Raw genomic sequence first — 23,691 nt, 5'->3', positions numbered from 1 at the left:
ACGCCGTTTATAAAAAACTAAATATATTTTTATTTCCTATCACAGTTTTCTATAATTCCTGCAAATTAATTAATCGATTTAAAATTACGCGCGTTGTTTGCATTGTCAATTCTGTAACTATGGTTACCAAAGAGAATATAATCCATAGATAATGATCAAGGAAATATTTACGATTGTTACCGGATGGCTATACACAGTAGAAACGGGTAACATTGATTTGGTCTAATAGCAGGGGTTTTAAGATAAAGACCACCCAAGTGCGAGTCAGACTCGCGCACTGGGTGTTCCGTACAGTCACATTTTTTCGACATTTTGCACGATAATATCAAAAACTATTATGCACCATAAATATAATAAATTAAATTTATTTGAAAAAAAATATATATGCACTATAAACGCACAATAATAAATAAAAACCTGTTTTAGAATGTACAAGTAAATCCCTTTTATACTTGGATAGCGTTCTGCATCAGTCGTCCAAGCGCCAAATTGGCTTTTTTCACTTTTTTGCATTTTCGTTATCACAGTAATGTAATGTCTTGCCTGTTTTTTTTTCTCTAAGTGGTTTTTTTAGTACCACGTCCAAACGCCATGTATGGAGAACACTATTTTTTGTTTTGCATCACAAGTGTACACGCCATAAAATTGATTCGATCACAATTTAGTAATGCATAACTAGCCCACATCCACTTATTACACGCCCAAGCGCCACAAGATTACTAAGCTCCTCATTCTTGATTATGCATCACTAATCCAAGCGGCCAAGTTGAAATCAAAAGAGCCGAAATCCCAATCCTTAGATACGCAACACTCCGCCAAGCAACTGCGATTCGTCACTTGGATTAGTGATGCATAGCTCTATGTTCAGTTTTAAGGTAAAATTTTGGTCGCTTGGTCCAAGCGTGAAGTCTGAGCATTGTCCTGAGTTATGTCCTGTATTTTTTAATCATTAGAAAAAACAAATACGGCAATTTCATGATTTTATTTAAAAATACAGCAATCTGGAGTATCGAGTCCGGGTGGGCAACTCTATCAAACTTGATGGCAGCACTATGGCAGCACTCCTTAGATATCTCTATGCAGCACTCGCTTTGGGTAATAGTGTTCTGTGGCAGCATTGGTCTGTGGTTTGCTTACATACTCTTTGTTACATACTCTTTGCTCTTTGGATTAAAGATAAAGTTTGAGTTTTTGTAATAAAATCATTTAGATGATAAAAATTATTATGATAAACTCGAAGTAATTTTGAATTAAGTATGTACTTATTTACTTTACTCCATTGAGTTTTCTAACTTCTGTTTCGGCTGGCAAAATTAGAGAAAAGGGTAAGTAAAACTATTCCGTATTAAACGCTTCACAACTTTCACTGCAAGTAGATGGACGTAAAAAAGATTTTCATATACATTTCTTATGAGGGAAAGGTATCAAACGTTGTAAAATATTTAGAAATTCCTCGCGTGAATAATTATTTTCATTTATTCACACATAATTATTATATGTTTGTTAACCAGAGCATTACGTGTCTTATCAATAAAATACGTTAAAAATAAATGTCGACAGTAACGATTATTTGCCGTTTTATTATATTTCATTTACTTACAGTGGAGTAAAAACTAAAATTGTATATGTAAATAAAACACGTTTTCGTGTATTGTTTATTTCATCAATTAAGTATATTAAATCAATGTTTTTTTTTGCTAAACTGAAACGACACACACCAAATTAGTCTTTACCTTAACAAATTTTGTATTATTGCATTTAGTACTTGTATATTACATCTCACCCTACCAACAATTTTAATATTTTTTCTGGAATCGGTATAACAAAAACTGGCTATGTTATACGTATTATTTATTTATAAATATATTTTTGTGTATATTTCTCAAAATAGATTATTTGAAATCATAATTCATAATCAGATCACATAGATTACAGGGTTATATACTCAATAGTTAGTTTACTCAGATAGTTTGCTGAAATCATCATGATCAACCTATCGCCAGCTCACTACAGGCACGGGTCTCCTCTCAGAGGGAAAAGGGTTTTGGCCATAGTCTACTATGCTGGCCATGTGCAGATTGGTAGGCTTCACTCACCTTTGAGAACATTATGGAGAACTCTCAGGCATGCAGGTTTCCTCACGATGCTTTCCATTAAAGCAAGTGATATTTAATTACTTAAAACGCACATAACTCTGAAAAGTTACAAGGTGTGTGCCCTGGATTGAACCCCAGTCCTTCGATTGTGTGCAAAACAAGTAGTCCAATCGGAAGTTTTGACAGGGTGGTTTGTGCATTACTAAGGATTAAATACACAAGTCCAACTGGAATCTGTTTAGTACAAGGTGCAGTTCGTAAAACCCATAGCAGTTGAGGTCCCAAGGTGCTGTAAATGGCGACCTCGCATCGAAAGACGCAGTGTTGGAAGACCCCCCCCCCAACTAGGTAGACCGACGATATCAGACGAGTCGCAGGGCTGCCGCTGGATCCAGGCGGCTCAAGACCGTGGCGTGTGGAAGTCGCTACAAGAGACCTATGCCCAGCAGTGGACATAGTCATATTTAGTCACATGTTCAGATTAAACTACACACACTATCATAATCTGTAACTGAAGAAATAATTTGACATTTCACCAGGTTTAAATTGAAAAATAAGCCCTAAGAATATGAGTTTTACTGTTACAATTAATCATCGTCTCAACCATCACCAGCCCTTGACTGAGCACTGGTCTCTTTTTAGAAAGGGGATTTAACTTAGATTTAATGATTTTACTTATTTATACACTGATGATCCAAGACATACAGCTTAAAATACTTTTTAATACAGTTGCTCAAAAAGTGGCGTATTGCAGGGACGTATAGCGTTCGGGATGTCTGCTATTACATACTCGTGCTTTTTTTTTACCTTTCCCGAACTCGTGCGTTCTCTTTCCCAAAATCCCAACTGTCAAAATAATGTCTATTAAAAAGAAAAGCCAACCATGAAGTTTTTACTACAAAAATTCATAGAAGTTTTTATGATTCATGCAAATACGTAGGTATATTTCTAAAAAGAAGCTACTAATTTGTTTCAATATCAGATTTAATGATTTGATTGAATGAGTTGGGTTAGGTTTCATTTCATTTCATCTCATTAAATTTCATTTTCATTTCATATCATGTTAAGTTAGTTGAGTTTATTGTGTTTTAATTATTTTATTAAATTGCTTCATTTTTTCGCAACTGTATTAAAAATAGTCGTTCAGTACACGTGCGGAACCGTCATTGCAACTTGTTCCGACTGTCAACCCTCGCCTTCGGCTGCACCTCGGCTCGGGAAGACATTTGTCGGAACTCGTTGCAATGACAGCCCTTCCACACTTGTAATGAAATATACTATTTCGATGGTTAAGAAGTATAAAACTTATGTTTATATTTTATTCTTAGTACTACACATGGAATAGAATCTGTAACGCTGAAGCCGTCTGGGCTTCTTAAAAGCGCACACGCAGATTGGGGTTTGGCTATTGAATGGCTATGTATTACTACGCAAGTAAATTAAATGAAGCCTCCTGCAGTGGATGCAATGTAAAGGTAAGAAGACTGTATATTGCAACTTGTTAGTTTTGATTTTTTTTCTCTTCTTTTTAGGGTTCCTCAAAAGAAACCCTTATAGGATCACTTCCTTAATCTATCTTAATCCTTAAAAAGAATCTTGTATGAAGAGGTCTATACCTAGTTCTAGGCCTACAAGTCGAACGATGTACATTACTTTCGGCCGCGCACTGTACATTGTTGAAACATTGTAGCCTTTGATTATACTATTATTTTAGTCTTTTGAATAACAATATTCCATGTAGGCTGACAAAGCAAATACAACTGGTATCTATTTCATAGAGGTACTAAGGACTAGAATGTAATGTTTGCTTACTCTTAATTTCCTGTTGCTTTAAAGCGTAAGCATTAAATTACCAAGATAATTAATATTTATGTAAGATACTGTGTCACAAAACGTGGGAACAGATCTATGGTAGATGAAGATGCAGCTTAAGGTTTGATTATGTGATCTTATTCCCTTAAAAGATTGTATCTTCACAATGTAAAAATCAAGACGACGCGTGTCCTGAATCCTGGTGTACCTCTTGTATATAAACGACTAGCTGATGCCCGCGCCTTTGTCCGAATGTAGTTGCCGCCGCCACCTGCTGAACCCGCTCCGACGCCTCCGGATCACTCGTCTCTACCCACTGACCCAGTACTTCTTCACGGGACTGGTCTTTCATATTATGATGTGAGTTTATATCGTTCATTACCTATACATTTTTGGTTCAATACTTACACGCAGCTACGTTTATCATTTACGTCACCCGTGTTGTATAATTGTGTATAATATATTTATATCTCGTAGTGTGAAATGAGCTTAAGTTTTTATACAATAGGAGTATGGCAGATTATAAAGTAGTCTAAGATATGGTATATAAAAGTTGATGTGAATAACAATTGAGGGTAGAAAATAAAAGTTTCTATAAGAAAAGTCCGAAAGGTTAATATGTCAGACCTGAATAAAACAATATTTTCCTATTGTATTCATTCATCTATGACTTTTTCTTTCTTTGACACGACGTTGGGAAAGTAAAACACGTGCTCCAAAAGCTATTAAATATTATTAAATTAGGCAGCTTACAGAAGGTATAAAAAATGGGATGCAAATTATTTAAGTTCAAGAAATTAGTGGTATGTATCATTTTAAATCTTCTAATTTTGCCGACATTTACTAAGCTCTTTCGCGAGATTACGTCCGCGTGGTTTCAGGTTTGTACGAAATTCGCTAAACTTTTTCCTTTTGTCCACGTTTTTAAAGTATTATCCCGTTGGAATTTCGTCAAAAGCCATTTTTAACCGACTTCAAAAAAAGGAGGAGGTTCTCAATTCGTCGGAATCTTTTTTTTTTTTTTTTTTATATTATGAGGGTGTACTTTAGAAAGAGAAACCCTATATGTAAAATCACAAGTTTCGAAACCCAGACGTTTGAGTTGTACGTTGATTCTGATTCTGACCATTTAACCTATACGATGCCCGCGACTTCATTCGCTTGATATAATTGATAGCACTCGGGGATTCGAAGGAAAAATTCAGAATCGGATAGTTTTGACTCAAATATCAATTTTGTGGTACTACTGTACTTGTCGTACAGTTTTCACATTTATATATCTTTAGATTGTTATATATACTTGGCGTACATTAACAGTATATTTTGATTTCATGTATGACTAGCTTATGCCCGCAACTTAGTCCGCGTGGACTATACAAATTTCAAACCCCTATTTTACCTTCTTAGGAGTTGTATTTTAAAAACTCCCTTCTTAGCGGATGTCTACATCTTATAATAGCTATCTATCTGCGTGCCAAATTTCAGGCTGATCCGTCCAGTAGTTTGAGCTGTGCATTGATAGATCAGTCAGTCAGTCAGTCAGCTTTTCCTTTTATATATTAAGATAATGGAATATTAAAGGTGTTTGTTTATTTACAGAACGATTCCTACTATTCACTGGTGAGAGGAAATAATTTCAAGTCTGAGAATAGCTGCAAACACATGGTAATGAATGGTGGCATAAATTTTGTCACTTCCCAAACAGTAGACCCTCCCCAGGTATGTCATGTTCATTTATATTTATTTACCTACTTATAATATTAGTATTATACGTAATATACAAACACTCTGTCAGATTTTTATGGATATAACTAGAAAAATGACAGAATTACATACAAACTTTCATCTCCTTTTCAACCCGTCAGGGGTGGGATTTCCAAAAACCATTTCTTAGTGAATGCCTATGTTATAAAAAACCGGCCAAGTGCGAGTCAGGCTCGCGCAATGAGGGTTCCGTAGTATAGTCGTATTTTTTCGACATTTTGCATAAAATAAATAAAAATCTTTTTGAGAATGTACAGGTGAAGACCTTTCATATGATACCCCACTTGATATAATCACTCACTTCGAAAGTTGAAAATACTAATTACCACACTTCATTACCACAATTTAATTCTTTTTGTGTAACCCTAAATTCACGGTTTTCAGATTTTTCCCCAAATGTCAGCTATAAGATCTACCTACCTGCCAAATTTCATGATTCTAGGTCAACAGGAAGTACCCTGTAGGTTTCTTGACAGACAGACAGACAGACAGACAAACAGACAGACAGACAGACAGACAACAAAGTGATCCTATAAGGGTTACGTTTTTCCTTTTGAGGTACGGAACCCTAAAAAGAACTTACTGACAAAAGTTCAAGCTTCTGACCCTAGGCGGTTTAGGCTGTGTGTTTAAAGATCAGTGAGTTAGATAGGGCAAGTCTTTTTATGTCTTCTTCTTCGGCTTAGTGTTTGCTCACTTAGATGGAGTCCGCTTTCCTACATTTTTCTGCCCACTTTGAACGGTATTGAGCATCTGATTTACGCAGTCTATTGGCTCTCAAGTCTTCGTTCACGACGCCACGACCAGCGCTTTCTTGGGTGCCCTCAGAGATTTATTTTATTCGTTTAGAAGATATAATAATTGTTTTATTTTTAGCTAACAGCAGTGTTGGCCCCCAATGTCAAGACAAAACCGGACCTTGAGTACAAAGACGGGCACATCGTCACCGCGACGTTCGACGCATTGGTCGAAGTGCTGCGTCCGGGTGCTAGCAAGCCTTATGTGTTCACGTTCCTGTTGTGTTCGCGCCTCTTTGTTAAACCGCACGAGCTGCTGGCCAAGCTCTGCAAGCGATACTTCAAGAACTATGAGAAAGTGGTAAGTTATAGCCTGTAGCATGAGAAAAATCACGTGAAAAGCTGTTCTTGAGGTTGGGGATTTAATGTCTCGTAACGTGCGTTTTAAACAATTGAATACCACTTGCTTTAATAGTGTAGGAAAATATTGAAATGTCGAATACGAAGAAAAAAACTGTATGCCTGAGAGTTTTCCATGTTGTTCTCAAATATATGCGAAGTCTGCCAAAAACCCTTCTCATTCTCAGAGGAGAATCAGTAGTGTGCCGGCAATGGGTTGATCATGATATATATAGTTTACATTTTGAGAACTCACTTGCCATTTTTGCTCTGTGTCAGCTGTCATGTCAAAAGTACGATAAATCGTACCTACTTTTGACATGACAGTTGACATATTATAGAGCAAAAATGGCGAGTGAGTTTATATTTATGCATTATATTCATATTGAGCAGGGCAAAACGGAAATGAAGGAGTTAATGGATAGAGAGCTCACCGACATGATTTCACTCGTCCGGGTGCTGAGCCAGTGGACTTCGATGTTCCCATATGACTTCCGCGATGAAAGAGTCATGGCACTTGTCAGGAGTATCACTCAGAGGTATGTTTAGAGTGACTCTACAGCTCACACACCATTCTACCACATAACAGCGATGGTGGCATCCTTATGTCACAGAGTAAGGATGCTATCAGAGGTTCGACGAAGCCGTCTAGACAGCAATCGTGCGGTAAGGAGTAATAACGACCCGGGATCTCTATAGTAATGCCGGGACATTTACTACGAGATCAAACGCGTCGGACTGTCTGTCTCCTTATACCGTGCTTATGTGGTTGACACCCAATCGACTCGAACTAAACGTTTTTGCTCAACGTTTCTTCGACACGTTTCTCTGACTTCCGTGTTTCCTACCATGTATAACCTAAATACCTTCAAGGTAAATAAGCATCTTCTAGTTAAACGCGCTCCTCATTAGGCATGATTGTCGTCAAGCGCAAGCCTATCTTGTAATAACAAAGTAAGAAAAAGCTTGAAGTAGTCATGACTATACCCCTGACTATATCCTGTCGTATTGACAGGCGTCAATACAGGCGATTTTGTAGGTCAGGGGCAAGACGGCATACATAAATGAACTTGAAGAAAATTATGACAAAAATGGATTGGGGGTAACATAGGAGAATACTAAAAAAATGTAGTCTACATTTTTGTCTCTACAAAAATATTGCCAAAAACGTCTTTCATGTTTTTCATGGTAAAACCTACGAAACGTACATATAGGTAACGAACAAACAAACATTGATTTTTATAGTTCCACTAGCTGCGACGTGATTGCAGGACAAACTAATACACAGTCACTCGACTGGGCAAAGCAGTTCTTCTAGTTCTGGCATTACTTCCTATTCTGTGTGTGTGTTTATTTAAATTTATGAATATTTATTTGTTCAATGGAAAGGTGTGCAGCGGAACATATGTCGCCGATCAGAACTGAAGTGTCGAGCATGTTGGAAAAGTTGCTCGACAAGCTGACGGCTCTCGAGCAGTACGAGGAAACGTTGGTGGATGTACCTCAAGTCAGTCATGTTGATCAGCTTCCATTGGTAAATTTGTAAACTTTTCCCTTTTATATTCTAAACTAACCAGCTAACTGTCAAGAAGCTACTTAAAAAGTGGCGATAGCCTCTGGTTAAGACTTCGACTTCCTATGGCGGGGTCATATATTTCTTTATTTTTAATCGAAATCCTAATTACAATTTTTCAATGATATAACCATTGATGTAGAATAGTAAGCATAGATGACAGATTACGAACAAAATGACATCGCTCAGCCAGTTAAAAAAAAACCGGCCAAGTGCGAGTCAGGCTCGCGCAACGAGGGTTCCGTATTACAGTCGTATTTTTTCGACATTTTGCGCGATAATTCAAAAACTATGATGCATAAAAATAAATAAAAATCTGTTTTAGAATACACAGGTGAAGACCTTTCATATGATTCACTTGATATAGTTATCTTACTTCGAAAATCGAAAATACTAATTATTAGTTCATGACCACAATTTAATTTGTTTTGTGTGATGTATCCACAAATTCACGTTTTTCAGATTTTTCCCCTAAAGCCAGCTATAAGATCTACCTACCTGCCAAATTTCATGATTCTAGGTCAACGGGAAGTACCCTGTAGGTTTCTTGACAGACAGACAACAAAGTGATCCTATAAAGGTTACGCTTTTCCTTTTGAGGTATGGAACCCTAAAAATGATGATTCTCATGAAACCGGTTTAGGGCTTAGTTGGATGGTTTCAAAATCTATAACGGACACAAGTAGAAACATATTTTGTGTTCTATATATTAAGATTGTGACTTGTTACAGGGGGATATCATTACCCTGGGTCTGACTCCAGTGGAACTCGCAAACCAGCTCACGAACGTAGAACTGCACAGGCTCTCGTTCGTCGGCCCAGAGGAGTTCGTCCAAACATTTGCACCCTCACAGCCAGCCCAGTCCACTTCTACGAAAAATATCAACATACATCATGTAGAAACTAAGAGCACGAAGAATTTGGAAGCCTATGCTGACTGGTTCAACCGACTGAGCTATCTGGTTGCAACGGATATCTTGAAGGTACTTAATTCTGTTAATAACTTTATGTGTATAAAGTATAAAGTAAGCAAAAAAGATGAAGAGTTTTAGAAGCCTATGCCGACTGGTTCAACCAACTGAGCTATCGGTAGGGCGATTTTGTAAAACCAGCATCAATCATTATTACAATCTCAATTGTTGTGATTGGCTGAATTTGTGCTATTCTTGTTGCAACAATGCATTGTAGCCAATAGTGAGCGAGCATCAACCAATCAGAGGTGATTGCAATCGTGACATTGTAGCTATCATTCTACCGCAATCCCGCAGCTGGTTGCAACGGATATCTTGAAGGTACTTAAGATTCTACAATAATTTGTAGTTTTATGAAAACTTAGAACTTGTTGAGAGACACGTACAATATGATTTCTGGGAGCTTAGTATTATAACGTTCACAATTGCCAATAAATGATTTGCTAAATTCACTTAGCCTAGAAGCAGGCATTACAGGTTTATTTTTATTTGTATTATGACTTTGTACATATTTAAAAAAGTGACTTTTTAAAATATGTACAAAGTCTATCACAACCATAACAATTCCTTAAGGTGACGCAGTACGCTCCACCGAACCTGTTTCCTTTTCACTTGACATTGTATGAGAAAGATTAGAATTTTCATACCCCTAATCTTATTTATTTACGGCCAAAGTTGTCATAAATTTTGTGTTAAAATAGGAATCTTTTGAGGCTCGTAACTTTAAAATCAATATTTTTTTCAATGTTTCATATATCAATAAACCTAGATAAGATGACAAGATCAATCGATATAATACTTAGTTTTGAGCGTACAGTATCAAATAATGTAGTAATTACCCTCCTACGTTTGTATGAAGAAAGCACCGCCCTGAGCCCCCTTAAAATAGAAGACGTAAAAAAGTAAAAATGACGAAGAACTAAGAAGGCTTTGCCGACTAGTTGCATATTTTACGCTTACTTTGACCATCATTCTTCATTGTTGCAGGCAGTAAAAAGCAAGTATCGTGCACGTGTGATGGAGCAGTGGGTGATGACGGCTCGCGAGTGCTTCAATTTGGGCAACTTCAACTCTCTCATGGCTATCGTAGGCGCGCTCAACATGGCGCCTATCGCACGTCTTAAGAAAACGGTAGGTCTCTTTCAGCGTGGCTTATAGGGTGTTTTACCCCCTTTTTTGAAAAGTGTCTTAATTTGACCCTAAGGTGATAAAATTACCAAAAAATTACAAAAACTTTATTCGAACGATAAATGCAATAAAAATGTATTTAAATTTTGCATTTCAAGTTTTGCCGCGAAAACGCTACCCGCCATCTTTTTAGGTTCATGAGCTTTGTTAGTGAATTTCGATCCATGTGACGTCACAGTCGGAATTAACATGGCGGCTACGGTATCATGTATTTTGGATGTTTGTAGAATAGGTAAAAAAGTCAAATCTTTAAAATGAATTATAAAATTCATATAAATTAAAATTAAAATTTTTCGATTGTCTATTGCTAATACTGTCGTATTTATACATTTTTGAGATTGTTCTGCGCTTGGTGTAAAATATCGTATTCTGTTGTTCACTATCTCTAAACAGGTGTTTTCTAGTTTCCAATAAACGGTTGCGGTTTGAACTGCATCTTTCTCAATATTCCACCTGAGCTAAATACTGCTTGACTACAGGCATAATGCATAGCTTAGGACTAAGTAAGTTCCTGCGGCAGTGGGGCGGGATGACGTGACGCGAGAGCTCACTCAACTTGACACATTTGTCAAGTTGACTCCCTCCCTTACCGCCCCACTACCGCAAGAGTCCACTCAGTTATACCACGGTAATGTTATCTATACAGTATTGTAACTCGGCCGTATCTTTGAAATAAATACCTACAGCAGAGAGGTACGTAAACATGCGATAGGGCTGCCCGCCTCCGGCATTTTAATTACATTTGCTTACTTTGTGTTTAAATATGTACTTGTCATTTGCCTACTTTGTGTTTAAACATGTACTTTAACTTATTTTTAGTGAAAAAATCGCGCGGTAATTAAAAAACAAAACACCGTCCGTTCGTCACTGCGGCACAGTCGCGAATGGCTGCACCGCGAGATCGAGGCGCGTAGGTATAGTTCGCGTTTCGCCCCTTTGTATGAAGTTGGAATACTGCTTAGATAACATTACCGTGGTTATGCGCTATATCTAAATATATAAAAGGAAAAGGTGACTTACTGACTGACTGACTGGCTGACTGACTGATCTATCAACGCACAGCTCAAACTACTGGACGGATCGGGCTGAAATTTGGCATGCAGATAGCTATTATGACTTAGACTTCCACTAAGAAAGGATTTTTGAAAATGCAATCCCTGAGGGGATGAAATAGGGGTTTAAAATTTGTGTAGTCCACGCGGACGAAGTCGCGAGCATAAGCTAGTGTATCTATAAAATGACATGTCACTTTCCTTATTTTCAGTGGAGTCGGACAAACGCTGTGTGTGGCCAGCAGTTGAGGCAGCTGGAACTTTGCGTGGAGCCCAGTTCTAATCATGCCAGGTATGTAACTACGTAACATTTCGCTCAAATCTGTCCCTAAGGGCGTTTGAGCACTCAACCGTATTCGGTTCGTATCCATGATTCTTCGAAGTAGCCGTCATACAAATACGTACATTCATATTTTTTCACGGATCCGTAAAATCACGGATGAGTGCACAAACGCCTGCCTTAGCAGACCGCAATTAGTATTATTGTTGAATGAAATGCCTGATGAAAAAATGTCGGATGAGCCTTATACATTTTACCATTGATTTTGGGGTTCGAATAATATTACCTTAAATTAAGTAATAATAAAAAGTGAGGATTAAAATATTAAGATACTAGATGATGCCCGCGACTTCCCGATCAAAATCCCGTGGGAACTCTTTAATTTTCCGAGATCAAAAGCCTATGTCCTTCCCGGGATGCAAGCTATCTCTATACCAAATTTCATCAAAATCGGTTAAACGGATGGGCCGTAAAAAGCTAGCAGACAGACAGACACACTTTCGCATTTATAATATTAGTACGGATAACGTAGATTGTTAGTATTGTGTAAGTTAAGTTGATAGTATAGTTCCTTGGCGTCACTCGGTTCAGGGTCCTGGCTGAAAATCAGCGTTGTTATGCTCTTGTGTATCAAGGGATACAACATAATTGGGTATTTGACTTCAATTTTTTTATTACTTTATTATAAACTAGGATGAAAATAATGACGTAAACTGAAAAAACTAATTAATAATAATCAATAAAAAAAGTCATAAGTATTTAAATATTTCTGATTAGACAGAGATAGGGATATAGAATTTTGACGTCACACCTTACTAATGCCATAGTAGCAAAGGGATAGAAGACCCTCCCACTCCAAAATTAAAATGCTTGTAACTGTGTAAATTTTTGTTAGATTTTAATATTTTTTTCAGCGTACGTCATTATTTTTATCCTATAGTTTATAATAAAGTAATAATATTTATTAACCCAGTAATACAAAAGTAGGAAAATACCCAATTGCTGAGCTGGAACCTTTTTTTGGGCTGTGCCATACAACTGGGTCACAGTTTATTCCAGCGCTTCTTCAGCTTGAGGCATGTTGGCTTTAATGCTCAAGTGGAGGAAGTGCCGTGATAACCAACTCTTAGTTATAAGATGTAATTTGTGGCACAATTTAAGAAATAAACGTTTTTCTTTCTTTCTTTCATCACTTTGGATACGTTTTCGTGGGAGTTTTACTCGAAAAGTAATCTTGGTTAAACAATTTGTATTGTACAGGTACCGTGCGGCGTTAGCGGCAGCACCCACGGAGACGGCCGTGCCGCTCCTGTCCGTCACTTGCAGGGACCTGCATTTCGTCAATCAGGCCTCCCCTACCAAGTGTGTATTTTTGATTCTTTTTCTTCCTTACCTTATCCTACGCTACGTGGGGTCGGCACAACATGTCTTTCACTCACCTTTGTCATTTGTCAACGTATTATCCACCCCTTTTTCACGCATATCCTCTCTCACGCAATTCATCCACCTTTTCTTTGGCCGTCCTCTCCTCTTTTCCTTCCACATGCATACTTTACATTCTTCTAGTGACACTTCCCTCCGCATAATATGCCCATATCATGCCAGCCTATTACCCCTCATCTTTTCTACCACTGGCGCTACTTTCAAACTTCCCATGTTTTTTTAGTGTTTTATAATAATCTGTATGTGTAGGCTGCCGGGCAACCGCGTCAACTTCGAGAAGTGCACGATGTTGGCGCGCAACGTGAGCGCGCAACTCGCGTCGCGGCGACTGATGGGCGACGGGCCAGCCGTGTCGCCGCCCGCGCCGCATCTGCACCTGCCCGCCTGGCGCTTCCTCAGCAGCCGGCCCGCGCTCTCCGAGCAAGGTACCTGCACTATTTACACCGTACCCTCACCATCGTCACTGTAGCGCGCAACTCGCGTCGCGGCGACTGATGGGCGACGGGCCGGCCGTGTCGCCGCCCGCACCGCATCTGCAGTCTGCACCTGCCCGCCTGGCGCTTCCTCAGCAGCCGGCCCGCGCTCTCTGAGCAAGGTACCTGCACTATTTACACCGTACCCTCACCATCGTCACTGTAGCGCGCAACTCGCGTCGCGGCGACTGATGGGCGACGGGCCGGCCGTGTCGCCGCCCGCACCGCATCTGCAGTCTGCACCTGCCCGCCTGGCGCTTCCTCAGCAGCCGGCCCGCGCTCTCCGAGCAAGGTACCTGCACTATTTACACCGTACCCTCACCATCGTCACTATAGCGCGCAACTCGCGTCGCGGCGACTAATGGGCGACGGGCCAGCCGTGTCGCCGCCCGCGCCGCATCTGCACCTGCCCGCCTGGCGCTTCCTCAGCAGCCGGCCCGCGCTCTCCGAGCAAGGTACCTGCACTATTTACACCGTACCCTCACCATCGTCACTGTAGCGCGCAACTCGCGTCGCGGCGACTGATGGGCGACGGGCCGGCCGTGTCGCCGCCCGCACCGCATCTGCAGTCTGCACCTGCCCGCCTGGCGCTTCCTCAGCAGCCGGCCCGCGCTCTCCGAGCAAGGTACCTGCACTATTTACACCGTACCCTCACCATCGTCACTATAGCGCGCAACTCGCGTCGCGGCGACTGATGGGCGACGGGCCGGCCGTGTCGCCGCCCGCACCGCATCTGCAGTCTGCACCTGCCCGCCTGGCGCTTCCTCAGCAGCCGGCCCGCGCTCTCCGAGCAAGGTACCTGCACTATTTACACCGTACCCTCACCATCGTCACTGTAGCGCGCAACTCGCGTCGCGGCGACTGATGGGCGACGGGCCGGCCGTGTCGCCGCCCGCACCGCATCTGCAGTCTGCACCTGCCCGCCTGGCGCTTCCTCAGCAGCCGGCCCGCGCTCTCCGAGCAAGGTACCTGCACTATTTACACCGTACCCTCACCATCGTCACTGTAGCGCGCAACTCGCGTCGCGGCGACTGATGGGCGACGGGCCGGCCGTGTCGCCGCCCGCACCGCATCTGCAGTCTGCACCTGCCCGCCTGGCGCTTCCTCAGCAGCCGGCCCGCGCTCTCTGAGCAAGGTACCTGCACTATTTACACCGTACCCTCACCATCGTCACTGTAGCGCGCAACTCGCGTCGCGGCGACTGATGGGCGACGGGCCGGCCGTGTCGCCGCCCGCACCGCATCTGCAGTCTGCACCTGCCCGCCTGGCGCTTCCTCAGCAGCCGGCCCGCGCTCTCCGAGCAAGGTACCTGCACTATTTACACCGTACCCTCACCATCGTCACTGTAGCGCGCAACTCGCGTCGCGGCGACTGATGGGCGACGGGCCGGCCGTGTCGCCGCCCGCACCGCATCTGCAGTCTGCACCTGCCCGCCTGGCGCTTCCTCAGCAGCCGGCCCGCGCTCTCTGAGCAAGGTACCTGCACTATTTACACCGTACCCTCACCATCGTCACTGTAGCGCGCAACTCGCGTCGCGGCGACTGATGGGCGACGGGCCGGCCGTGTCGCCGCCCGCACCGCATCTGCAGTCTGCACCTGCCCGCCTGGCGCTTCCTCAGCAGCCGGCCCGCGCTCTCCGAGCAAGGTACCTGCACTATTTACACCGTACCCTCACCATCGTCACTGTAGCGCGCAACTCGCGTCGCGGCGACTGATGGGCGACGGGCCGGCCGTGTCGCCGCCCGCACCGCATCTGCAGTCTGCACCTGCCCGCCTGGCGCTTCCTCAGCAGCCGGCCCGCGCTCTCCGAGCAAGGTACCTGCACTATTTACACCGTACCCTCACCATCGTCACTGTAGCGCGCAACTCGCGTCGCGGCGACTGATGGGCTGATGGATGACTGATTATACAAAATACTATAGCTGCTTAGAATTTCGTTCAAATTTTAGTTCCAAGATAAGTAGCTAGCCAGCTCGCCCAGTCAGAGCCAGGCCGGCCAAGCCAGGATTTGCTTGCGGGTCATAGTATGGAAACCCTTTTTTTCCGAGGGGGAAATCTTCTGAAGATACCCAATCGGGTTATGTGGGATTTCTACCCACTAAAACCCCCTCGGTGGCCCTCCTCAGCACGATATTGAGAGGCTCCGGGAACTCTTAACATCAGGTTCGGGCGGCGGAAATCACTTAACATCAGGTGACCCGCCTGCTCGTTTGCTCGCTATATCTATTTTTTTTTTTAAAACTAAACAACGTACGCCGGTGCCTCTCTCGCGCGACGCCCGTTGGACACATCCTGGAAATATTGAAGCCACTCGCGACCTCGAAGTCCTAGCGCCAGGGACTATTGGTTAGACGGATCAGGACGTTGATCAACGCCGCCCTGATGTCTCCGCCTTCGAGCAGGATCAGCTCGCTCGCGAGTATGGCATAAATCTCTCAGCACCTTCTCTCTTCTCATTTTGACTGGAGACTAATTCTCAGTAGTGGATCAGCAATGGGTTGAGATGATGATATTCATTTTTATCAACCCATCTATATAATAAGAAGGATTTGGCAATAATCCATCACGGCCATGCGCGGATTTGGCAGACTTCACATACCTTTGTGAAAAATATTGAGAACTCTCTGGTGTGCAGATTTCCTCTCGTTGTTTTCCTTCACCGTAGCAAGTGATATTTAATTGCTTTAAATGCACATCAGTACCCTTATTATAAATGCGAAAGTGTGTTTGTTTGTCGGTTTGTTGGTTTGTCCTACAATCACATCGCAACGGTGCAACGGATTAACGTGATTTTTTGCATGGGTATAGATAAAGACCTGGAGAGTGACATAGGCTACTTTTTATCCCGGAAAGAGTTCCCACGAGATTTTTGAAAACCTAATTCCACGCGGACGAAATCGCAGGCATCAGCTAGTAAGTCATAAAATTAGAGGCGCGTGTCTAAGGTCATACATGGAGCCCCCAAAAAGGATGCCATACTAATCACTAGGCTAATGAAGATGATGATGTAGGATGATGATATTTTTTATTTGTATTTCAGCAATGGAACTAACGTCGTTCGAGCGCGAGCCGCCGGTAGACCACCACGAGAAAGAACGACTGAAGCGCCTGCGAGGTGGCACTTAAGGGACCTAACACTACCCCCTATGTTTAAGGTAGCCATTAGTTATATTCAGTCAGAATCTCATTCACAACATGACATTGGTAGAGCCATCTTAAATTAAAGTTCTTAATAGGACTGTTGACAGTTTCAGATCGCTGTAACAAGAAAAAAATCTCATCTCCAAAAAATAAGCCAATTAACCAAAAATAACAATAAAGTTATATTCAGCACTTAGGTAAAATATTAAAAGTGGTCTATTAAAATGGTTCTACTGCTATAATACTAAGGATTATCAGATATAATCTTCATGAAACATATTTGTGGCGTTTAATTGGTAAAGAGCCTAGTACACATTAACCATCTGCGTCATCATAACCGTCTGATTTGGTAGGTTATGATATTGCGATTAAACAATCTTAAACTGACTCGTTGACTGGCACCTGGCACACACAAACACTTAGGTTCAATGTGTACTGGAGCTATTATTAATAAGATAACCAGTGAACATGCGAGTATGACTCGCCAGTCGAGAAATTCCTCTGAAAAATAATGACATTATATTATTTATTAAGGATATTAAGCGTTGGCCGAAACGGAGGCAGGCATTATGATAAAGCCTTCTATGAACAGAACAGAACGCTAAATGGGCATTCTGTTTGTAGAAGGCTTAAATTTTATATGTATTAAATCGAATCTCAGTTCTATTTTATTGTAAATTATAATTATACAAAATAAAATTTAAGTCTGTTTAGGTATGCCGTGATTTATGCGATTTATTATTATTATGTGGACGTAGGTTTTAAACAGTGTAGTATTTATTGCAGCGCAACCCATAACATGGTATTATTTCATTTTACAGTAGAAATTTTACGTCTATTTATATAAGCTTTATTTTTAAAAAATCGCTCAAGGCGACACAATCCTTAAGGTATCACTTCAAAAATGCATCGGAAAGGTTGTAGTTTAATAATATAGTTGCATAATTGCATAATATGGTACATGCATAACGAAGTTTTATTCAAAAAATTATATTTTGTTAGTGGAAAATCCATCATCTCAATTCATTGGCGTCATTTAGGCTATGTATTTAAAATCGCATTCCATGACTATCCTAAACAAAAACTTATGTTGTTCCGCATCATATTTTAAATATTGATTAAGTGACTGTCATACAGTGAGCAAATTTTAAAAGATTCAAAGTTATTAATATAGGCATCTAAAATAAGTACAAATACGTACGTATTTATAAATAATATAAGCCGTTTTGGACATTTTATATAGATATTAAATTATATTATTATTATTATGGCTTAGCACATTTCGAAAAAGTTTATAGGTTTCGTGTATCGAAACACTAACAATATCAAATTATAATTCGCCTGAACTACTCAAGCATTCGCCCCGGTACACTTTCGAATCGAGCGTCTGCTACGTCATCAGTGACAGCGACAGAGCGGCCGATTAATGTACAATGCAGCTGTATGGACCGTCATTCGAGTGCAGCGACACTGGCGCGGCGGAATTCGTACTCAAGATAGGGGCTTCTTTAGAGGACGATTCAGACGACATGTATCATAAACAAACTTAATAATTGCTTAAAGTTTGAATACGACACATCGTTTGAATGATCCTCTAAAGAAGCCCCTATCTTGACTAGGAACTCCATTGCTAGTGTCGCTGTGCCCGAATGACGCTACACTTCCATAGTACATTAATCTCTCGCTCTGTCGCGGCGTCACTGACGCCATCGTCGCTCGACTCGAAAGTCCACCTTTACATACAGCCGACGCTTCAAGCGGAAATCATGCGATATGAAAATACGTAGTATTGAATGTGTGATTTGGACCATAGTTTCAGGTTTTTAACGTTACAGTGATTCGAAACTTGAAATCTGTCAACGTGTTGTCGTTACGTGCAAAGTCGTGGTGAGTGTAATTTAAAGGATGAGGTTTAAAGTTTCGAATCTCATCGTAATTTCTTACACTATAAATACTAATATACAATAAAGAGAAAAGTCCTGACTCACTCACTAGTACTGAAATTCATAGTGAAGATAGGGTATTCTTTACTACCCACCTATAGTCATGGAAGCTACCTGGATTCGTACAGTTAAAAGAGTGGCTGAACGATGCAGCCATGTACAGTAGTACAGTACAGTAGCATTGCCTATGTTCCAAAGTTATACTAAATTCGTCTTGTGCGTTAGCACCGTCATGAAATACATTCTTGGGGTTGCGGGTGGGACTACCAAAGTGGCTATGACAGTGGCAAACTCCCGTATTGCAAGCACAGACCTACGTTCTTAATTGTGACATTTCGTGATGAGTCAGTCCTTTTCTCTTTTATATAATTATTAAAATTATGGAGAATTATGGTGATATAAAGTCTGTTACACCGAGTGTTTATGGATAGTAATTTTAGTTCACAGGCACAGAAATCTAAAGACTAGACAGTTAAGTTCCTTAACAAAACTAATATTTTAAAATTCTCTTTACGAGTTATCAACATTATTTTCTAGAAAATAATTCTTATTTAAAATATGTAAGTTTTTAATATCGTTTTACGGAAAGTTCTCTAACTATTCAGTTTCTTACACAGGGATTTCTAAGATGGTTAAGCCCGCTCTGCACTTTTCTCGCGAAAAATATGTCCTTTTACACTTGCAAAGTTTCAAATTTAAGTACTTCGTGTGTAAATAACGGTATTGGACAGAGAGCGATGCGAACACGGACGAGAAAATCGCAACGCGTCCTATCTATCGACGGATAATCTTCACTATACAACGATAATTCAGTCAGCGTGTCGTCGTAACGCCACGAGACCACAAACGGATCGCCGCGTGAGAGCCCGTTCCCACTTGTCGGTTGTCGGGCCAGGATTTTAATGGGATGTCCCAGTGGCAGAATATTTTATACGATTTCTTGTAGGCACCGACACAAAATCGGTTTCAGACAAATGTGAATAGCTTCATATAAAATGTTCTGCCACTGGAACGTCCAATTAAAATCCGGGCCCGACAGCCGAAGTGGGAACGGGCTGTGACGTGACCGTGATTCTCTCGTCCGTGGCGATAACGCCTTATTGTTTCGCGGCGTGTGTGTAGACTGCTTTACAGATTTATTATTATTTGTGTTATTATTTACGTAGAAAATAACGTATTGTTTGTAGAATTCATTTGAATTTGAGACACCGAGCGTTTAAGTAGTATCTTTTTAGATATTTTATTTTTACGCGGTAATTTAGTTACGAATCTTGCCGTATATTATAAGGTTATGTAGGTGTTGGTTGGTTTTGCAGCTTACGCATTAGAATAAAGTTACAAGTATAATTATATATATACAAAATTAAAATTACAAAATTAAAATTAAATTTCTTGGTCAAAGAAGAACATGAAACTCCAGTTCCTCAGTGCATCATGCTCACTAGAATTAATTAACCAAAATACTAATCAGATGATATTATAAACTTATTACCATGATAAAAATCGTTATAAATAATATATATCCCTTAACTATCGTCTTTTATTTATCTTGTATTTCTTGCTTTCTGAAAAATTGTTGTTTAAGATTTATTGATCCAGCAAATTAATATTTCGAAGTCCTATTTTCGTTTTTCCGTAAACATAAACATATATGATGTGAATGAAAAAGAGCCGTATTAAATTCATATGAGTAAAGTAATGTACATCGGCCTTTAGAATGACATTTCGGCTTTGTGGAGCGTTGTTTCGGTCACTCATGCCACTGTTTAACGAAATACTACCAGTTGTTCGACGCCTTTGAAGTCGAGCGATGCCGCCGCTCGTGTAGGTATATACGTGTTCCTACGCAAATATGCAAGGGTTGTCACAAAATTGGGATTAAAATCGCGGGGAAATCGGTGAAATTTTAGACCCTTGTTCTGTTTAGAATTCGTATAGCATCCGTAGACAGAACAGTAATGCACCATTTTATGATAGAACTTACTAAACGACACTTAAAATATTTAAAACCACGCTCACGTAAACCCTCGTCCATCAATCACACAGACTACGCGAATCTGTGTGCAGCGGGCCGCGCCGCCCGCGCTCCGCAACCCACCCCACCGTTGCTCTGTGCAAGTACATTCGTAATTGGACTGTATATTTCAAGGCTGTGCTCATACCTATGTGACGTTTTGTCGGCCTCAACGACAGAGACAATGCTCTACAAATCTGCTATCTCTTTCCAAAGCAGCTTGTACATTACTTTCTGCCGCGTACTGTACTGTTCTCTAGGTCAAGCCCATATCGATCATACGTCATATACAAGATCATAATTTAGTCTTACACAATGAACAATGAATTGTAAAATATGAAACATTACCTTGAGTGTAGTTATCAAGTTAATTGATGAGAGTATTGAAATACTTTATTATCACGTTTGCTAGTCCATACTATAACGCAATTACGGCAAGGCACAATTACGGCACAGCTCAAGTTAGTTTACTTGAAAGGTACACTAAGCCCACTCAACTGGGACTAGACATTGATTGCACGAAGCTGAATTTTGATCTCTGTTCCTTGGTTGGACGTAATATTTCGTGAAAGCGTGTCTGTCTGCTACCTTTTCACGGCCCGTCCGATTAACCTATTTTGACGAAATTGGGTAAAGAGATAGTTTGCAGCGCAGGTAAAGACATCGGCTACCTTATGTCCTGAAAAATAAAAATAAAAACCACGGGGTTTAGAAAAAAAACCTAAATCCATTCCAACCAAGTCCCGAGCTCCGTCTATTTAGTATAGAGATATCTTGCATCCCAGAAACGAATATAGGCTACTATTCATCCTAGAATATCAAAGAGTTTTTTGAAACGGAATTTTTGAAAAATCAAAACGTACTTCGATGTAGTCGTGGATATCACCTAGTATATTCATAAATTCGCTTGCGTTTAAGGTAGGTAAGTAGTTTTGTTTACGTTTTTGAAAACTGTTTGATTGCATTGCTATTCAAATAGGCAATATGAGTTTTCATACTATCAGTTACTAAGAATGCAAGATCTAAAATAGGGACAAACTGAAATGAGTAGGTATCTGATACGGATTATATGACATGATTATGTATTGATATGTCTCTTATTTGTGTTTATAAAAAAATATACAAACAATATTTACACGTCAGTATTTTAAAAATTTGTTAGTTATTTGAATTCTGAAATATTTTAATGATCTGTACTTAAATATTGATCTCAATATTTTTTATATATGCCCGTGTGTCTCATGTAGTCATGTGTTGTGGTTAGTTTAGATTTTCACGAATTTTGCATTTTTGTGTAACACAAGTCCTAATGTGTGAGTGTGTGTTTGTAATTAGTTTTAATATTTTAACGATACTATAAGTTATTGCAAGTAGCCGACCAAGCTAGAGACTTCTAGGTATAAAAACAAAATCTTTTTACACTTACTTACTGCCTGAATATTTTATATTACAACTTGACTCCTTATAGAATAATTATTTTTAAAAGACTTCTTTTTTACTATTCGATAAGTGATTACATAATTATTATAAAATGCGGTTCTGAGATAAATGGATAAAATGAATGATTTCGATTTGACTGATGGATAACAAAAGAGGTTTTAAATAAAATACTGTAACAACTTATTGCTCAATGTTTATTTTCTACATTTCTATTGTATTTTATACTATGTACAATATTAAACGGTAAACAGATCACTTGCAATATATAACTATCATCTTTTATCAGTTTGCAACAGTAGCTATTTGATTATTTCTCTAAAAATAATGTCGGTCATACATAATGCGCGCTTTATCGTAAAACCTTTATACAGTAATTTGATGCAATTTTTTGAATGCATGATTGTTGGGTCTCAACAAAATAATCCAATTAAAAATTGCAGACTTGTGAATTGTGAAGAAAGTAATCATAGGCTACATTATTTTACTTGTACATACCTACAGTTATCTTCACTGTTTTATGAAACATTGATTGCCATTTATAAAGTATTACTAAAAAGTAGATTAAGATTATTTTAATTGATTTATAAAATAATATTAGAGGTGTTCTTTTTGATAGCACTTTTTTGCATATTATTTTGCATTTAAAAATATGATGGCTTATTTAGTGCGAGCCGAGATGCCCACCAAGTAATAAAGAGCACTTAGTACTTAAAGTACTTTTAGTCAACTTTATTGCAAGTTTATATTACTTGCTTAATGTTTTAATTTAGTTTGTTTTTGGAAATCGGTATTTTCTCTCGGTACTTATATAGCATGTAAGTAAAATATCATTGATTTTATTTTTAGTAATTAGTGTGCACAAATTCTTGGCATTTTTAATTTACTAAGTATATTTAAAACTTGAGATTATCGTTAGAGATATGTATATTAAGTAAATTAAAATAAAGCAGCAAGCAGATACATTATACTATTAATATAGTATCTTTAGTCTATTTTATATTCAAAAAGCTTATTTGAACATCTCCATTTGTAAATCATGCAAAATTTAAATGTTCCTAATACGTAAAAGCTGTATTTTACCTCTTTTTACAGATTTATTTATTTCCCTTATCGATAGTTTGAAAGATTATTTATTTATAATATTTGTTTAAAGTTTTGAGGCCCGGTTCTGTTAGTACAAAATATGCAAATAACGATTTTTACATTTACGACGTACACGAACGATACATTCCATTAACAGACTGATTTATTTTAACTGTTAAGTACATGCATATTGATTGGATGTCCATTAAAAAGTTGCGGTTAAATATTTATAGCAGCTGGCTGTGAAAGACCGCGCTCGTGTGTACGAAATCGATTATAAAT

General features: G+C 39.6%; 1 protein-coding gene across 1 annotated transcript; it reads left to right on the top strand.

Moving 5' to 3' along the window:
- The first annotated feature begins 1,156 nt into the window (after nt 1-1,156).
- LOC117995789 (ras-GEF domain-containing family member 1B-like) lies at nt 1,157-21,709 on the top strand. Its single transcript, XM_034983792.2, has 13 exons — nt 1,157-1,325; nt 3,425-3,571; nt 4,167-4,268; nt 5,508-5,627; nt 6,549-6,770; nt 7,202-7,347; nt 8,198-8,342; nt 9,113-9,364; nt 10,340-10,483; nt 11,805-11,884; nt 13,133-13,234; nt 13,565-13,740; nt 16,829-21,709. Exons 2-13 carry the CDS (start codon nt 3,509-3,511, stop codon nt 16,912-16,914), a joined length of 1,638 nt encoding a protein of 545 aa, XP_034839683.1. The 5' UTR covers nt 1,157-1,325; nt 3,425-3,508; the 3' UTR covers nt 16,915-21,709.
- Nucleotides 21,710-23,691: the final 1,982 nt, after the last annotated feature.

Source organism: Maniola hyperantus, chromosome Z, assembly GCF_902806685.2.
Source record: "Maniola hyperantus chromosome Z, iAphHyp1.2, whole genome shotgun sequence".
NCBI classification, from domain to species: Eukaryota; Metazoa; Arthropoda; class Insecta; order Lepidoptera; family Nymphalidae; genus Maniola; species Maniola hyperantus.
The sequence above is the reverse complement of the archived record's forward strand: the minus strand, read 5'-3'. Positions and strand labels throughout refer to the sequence as shown.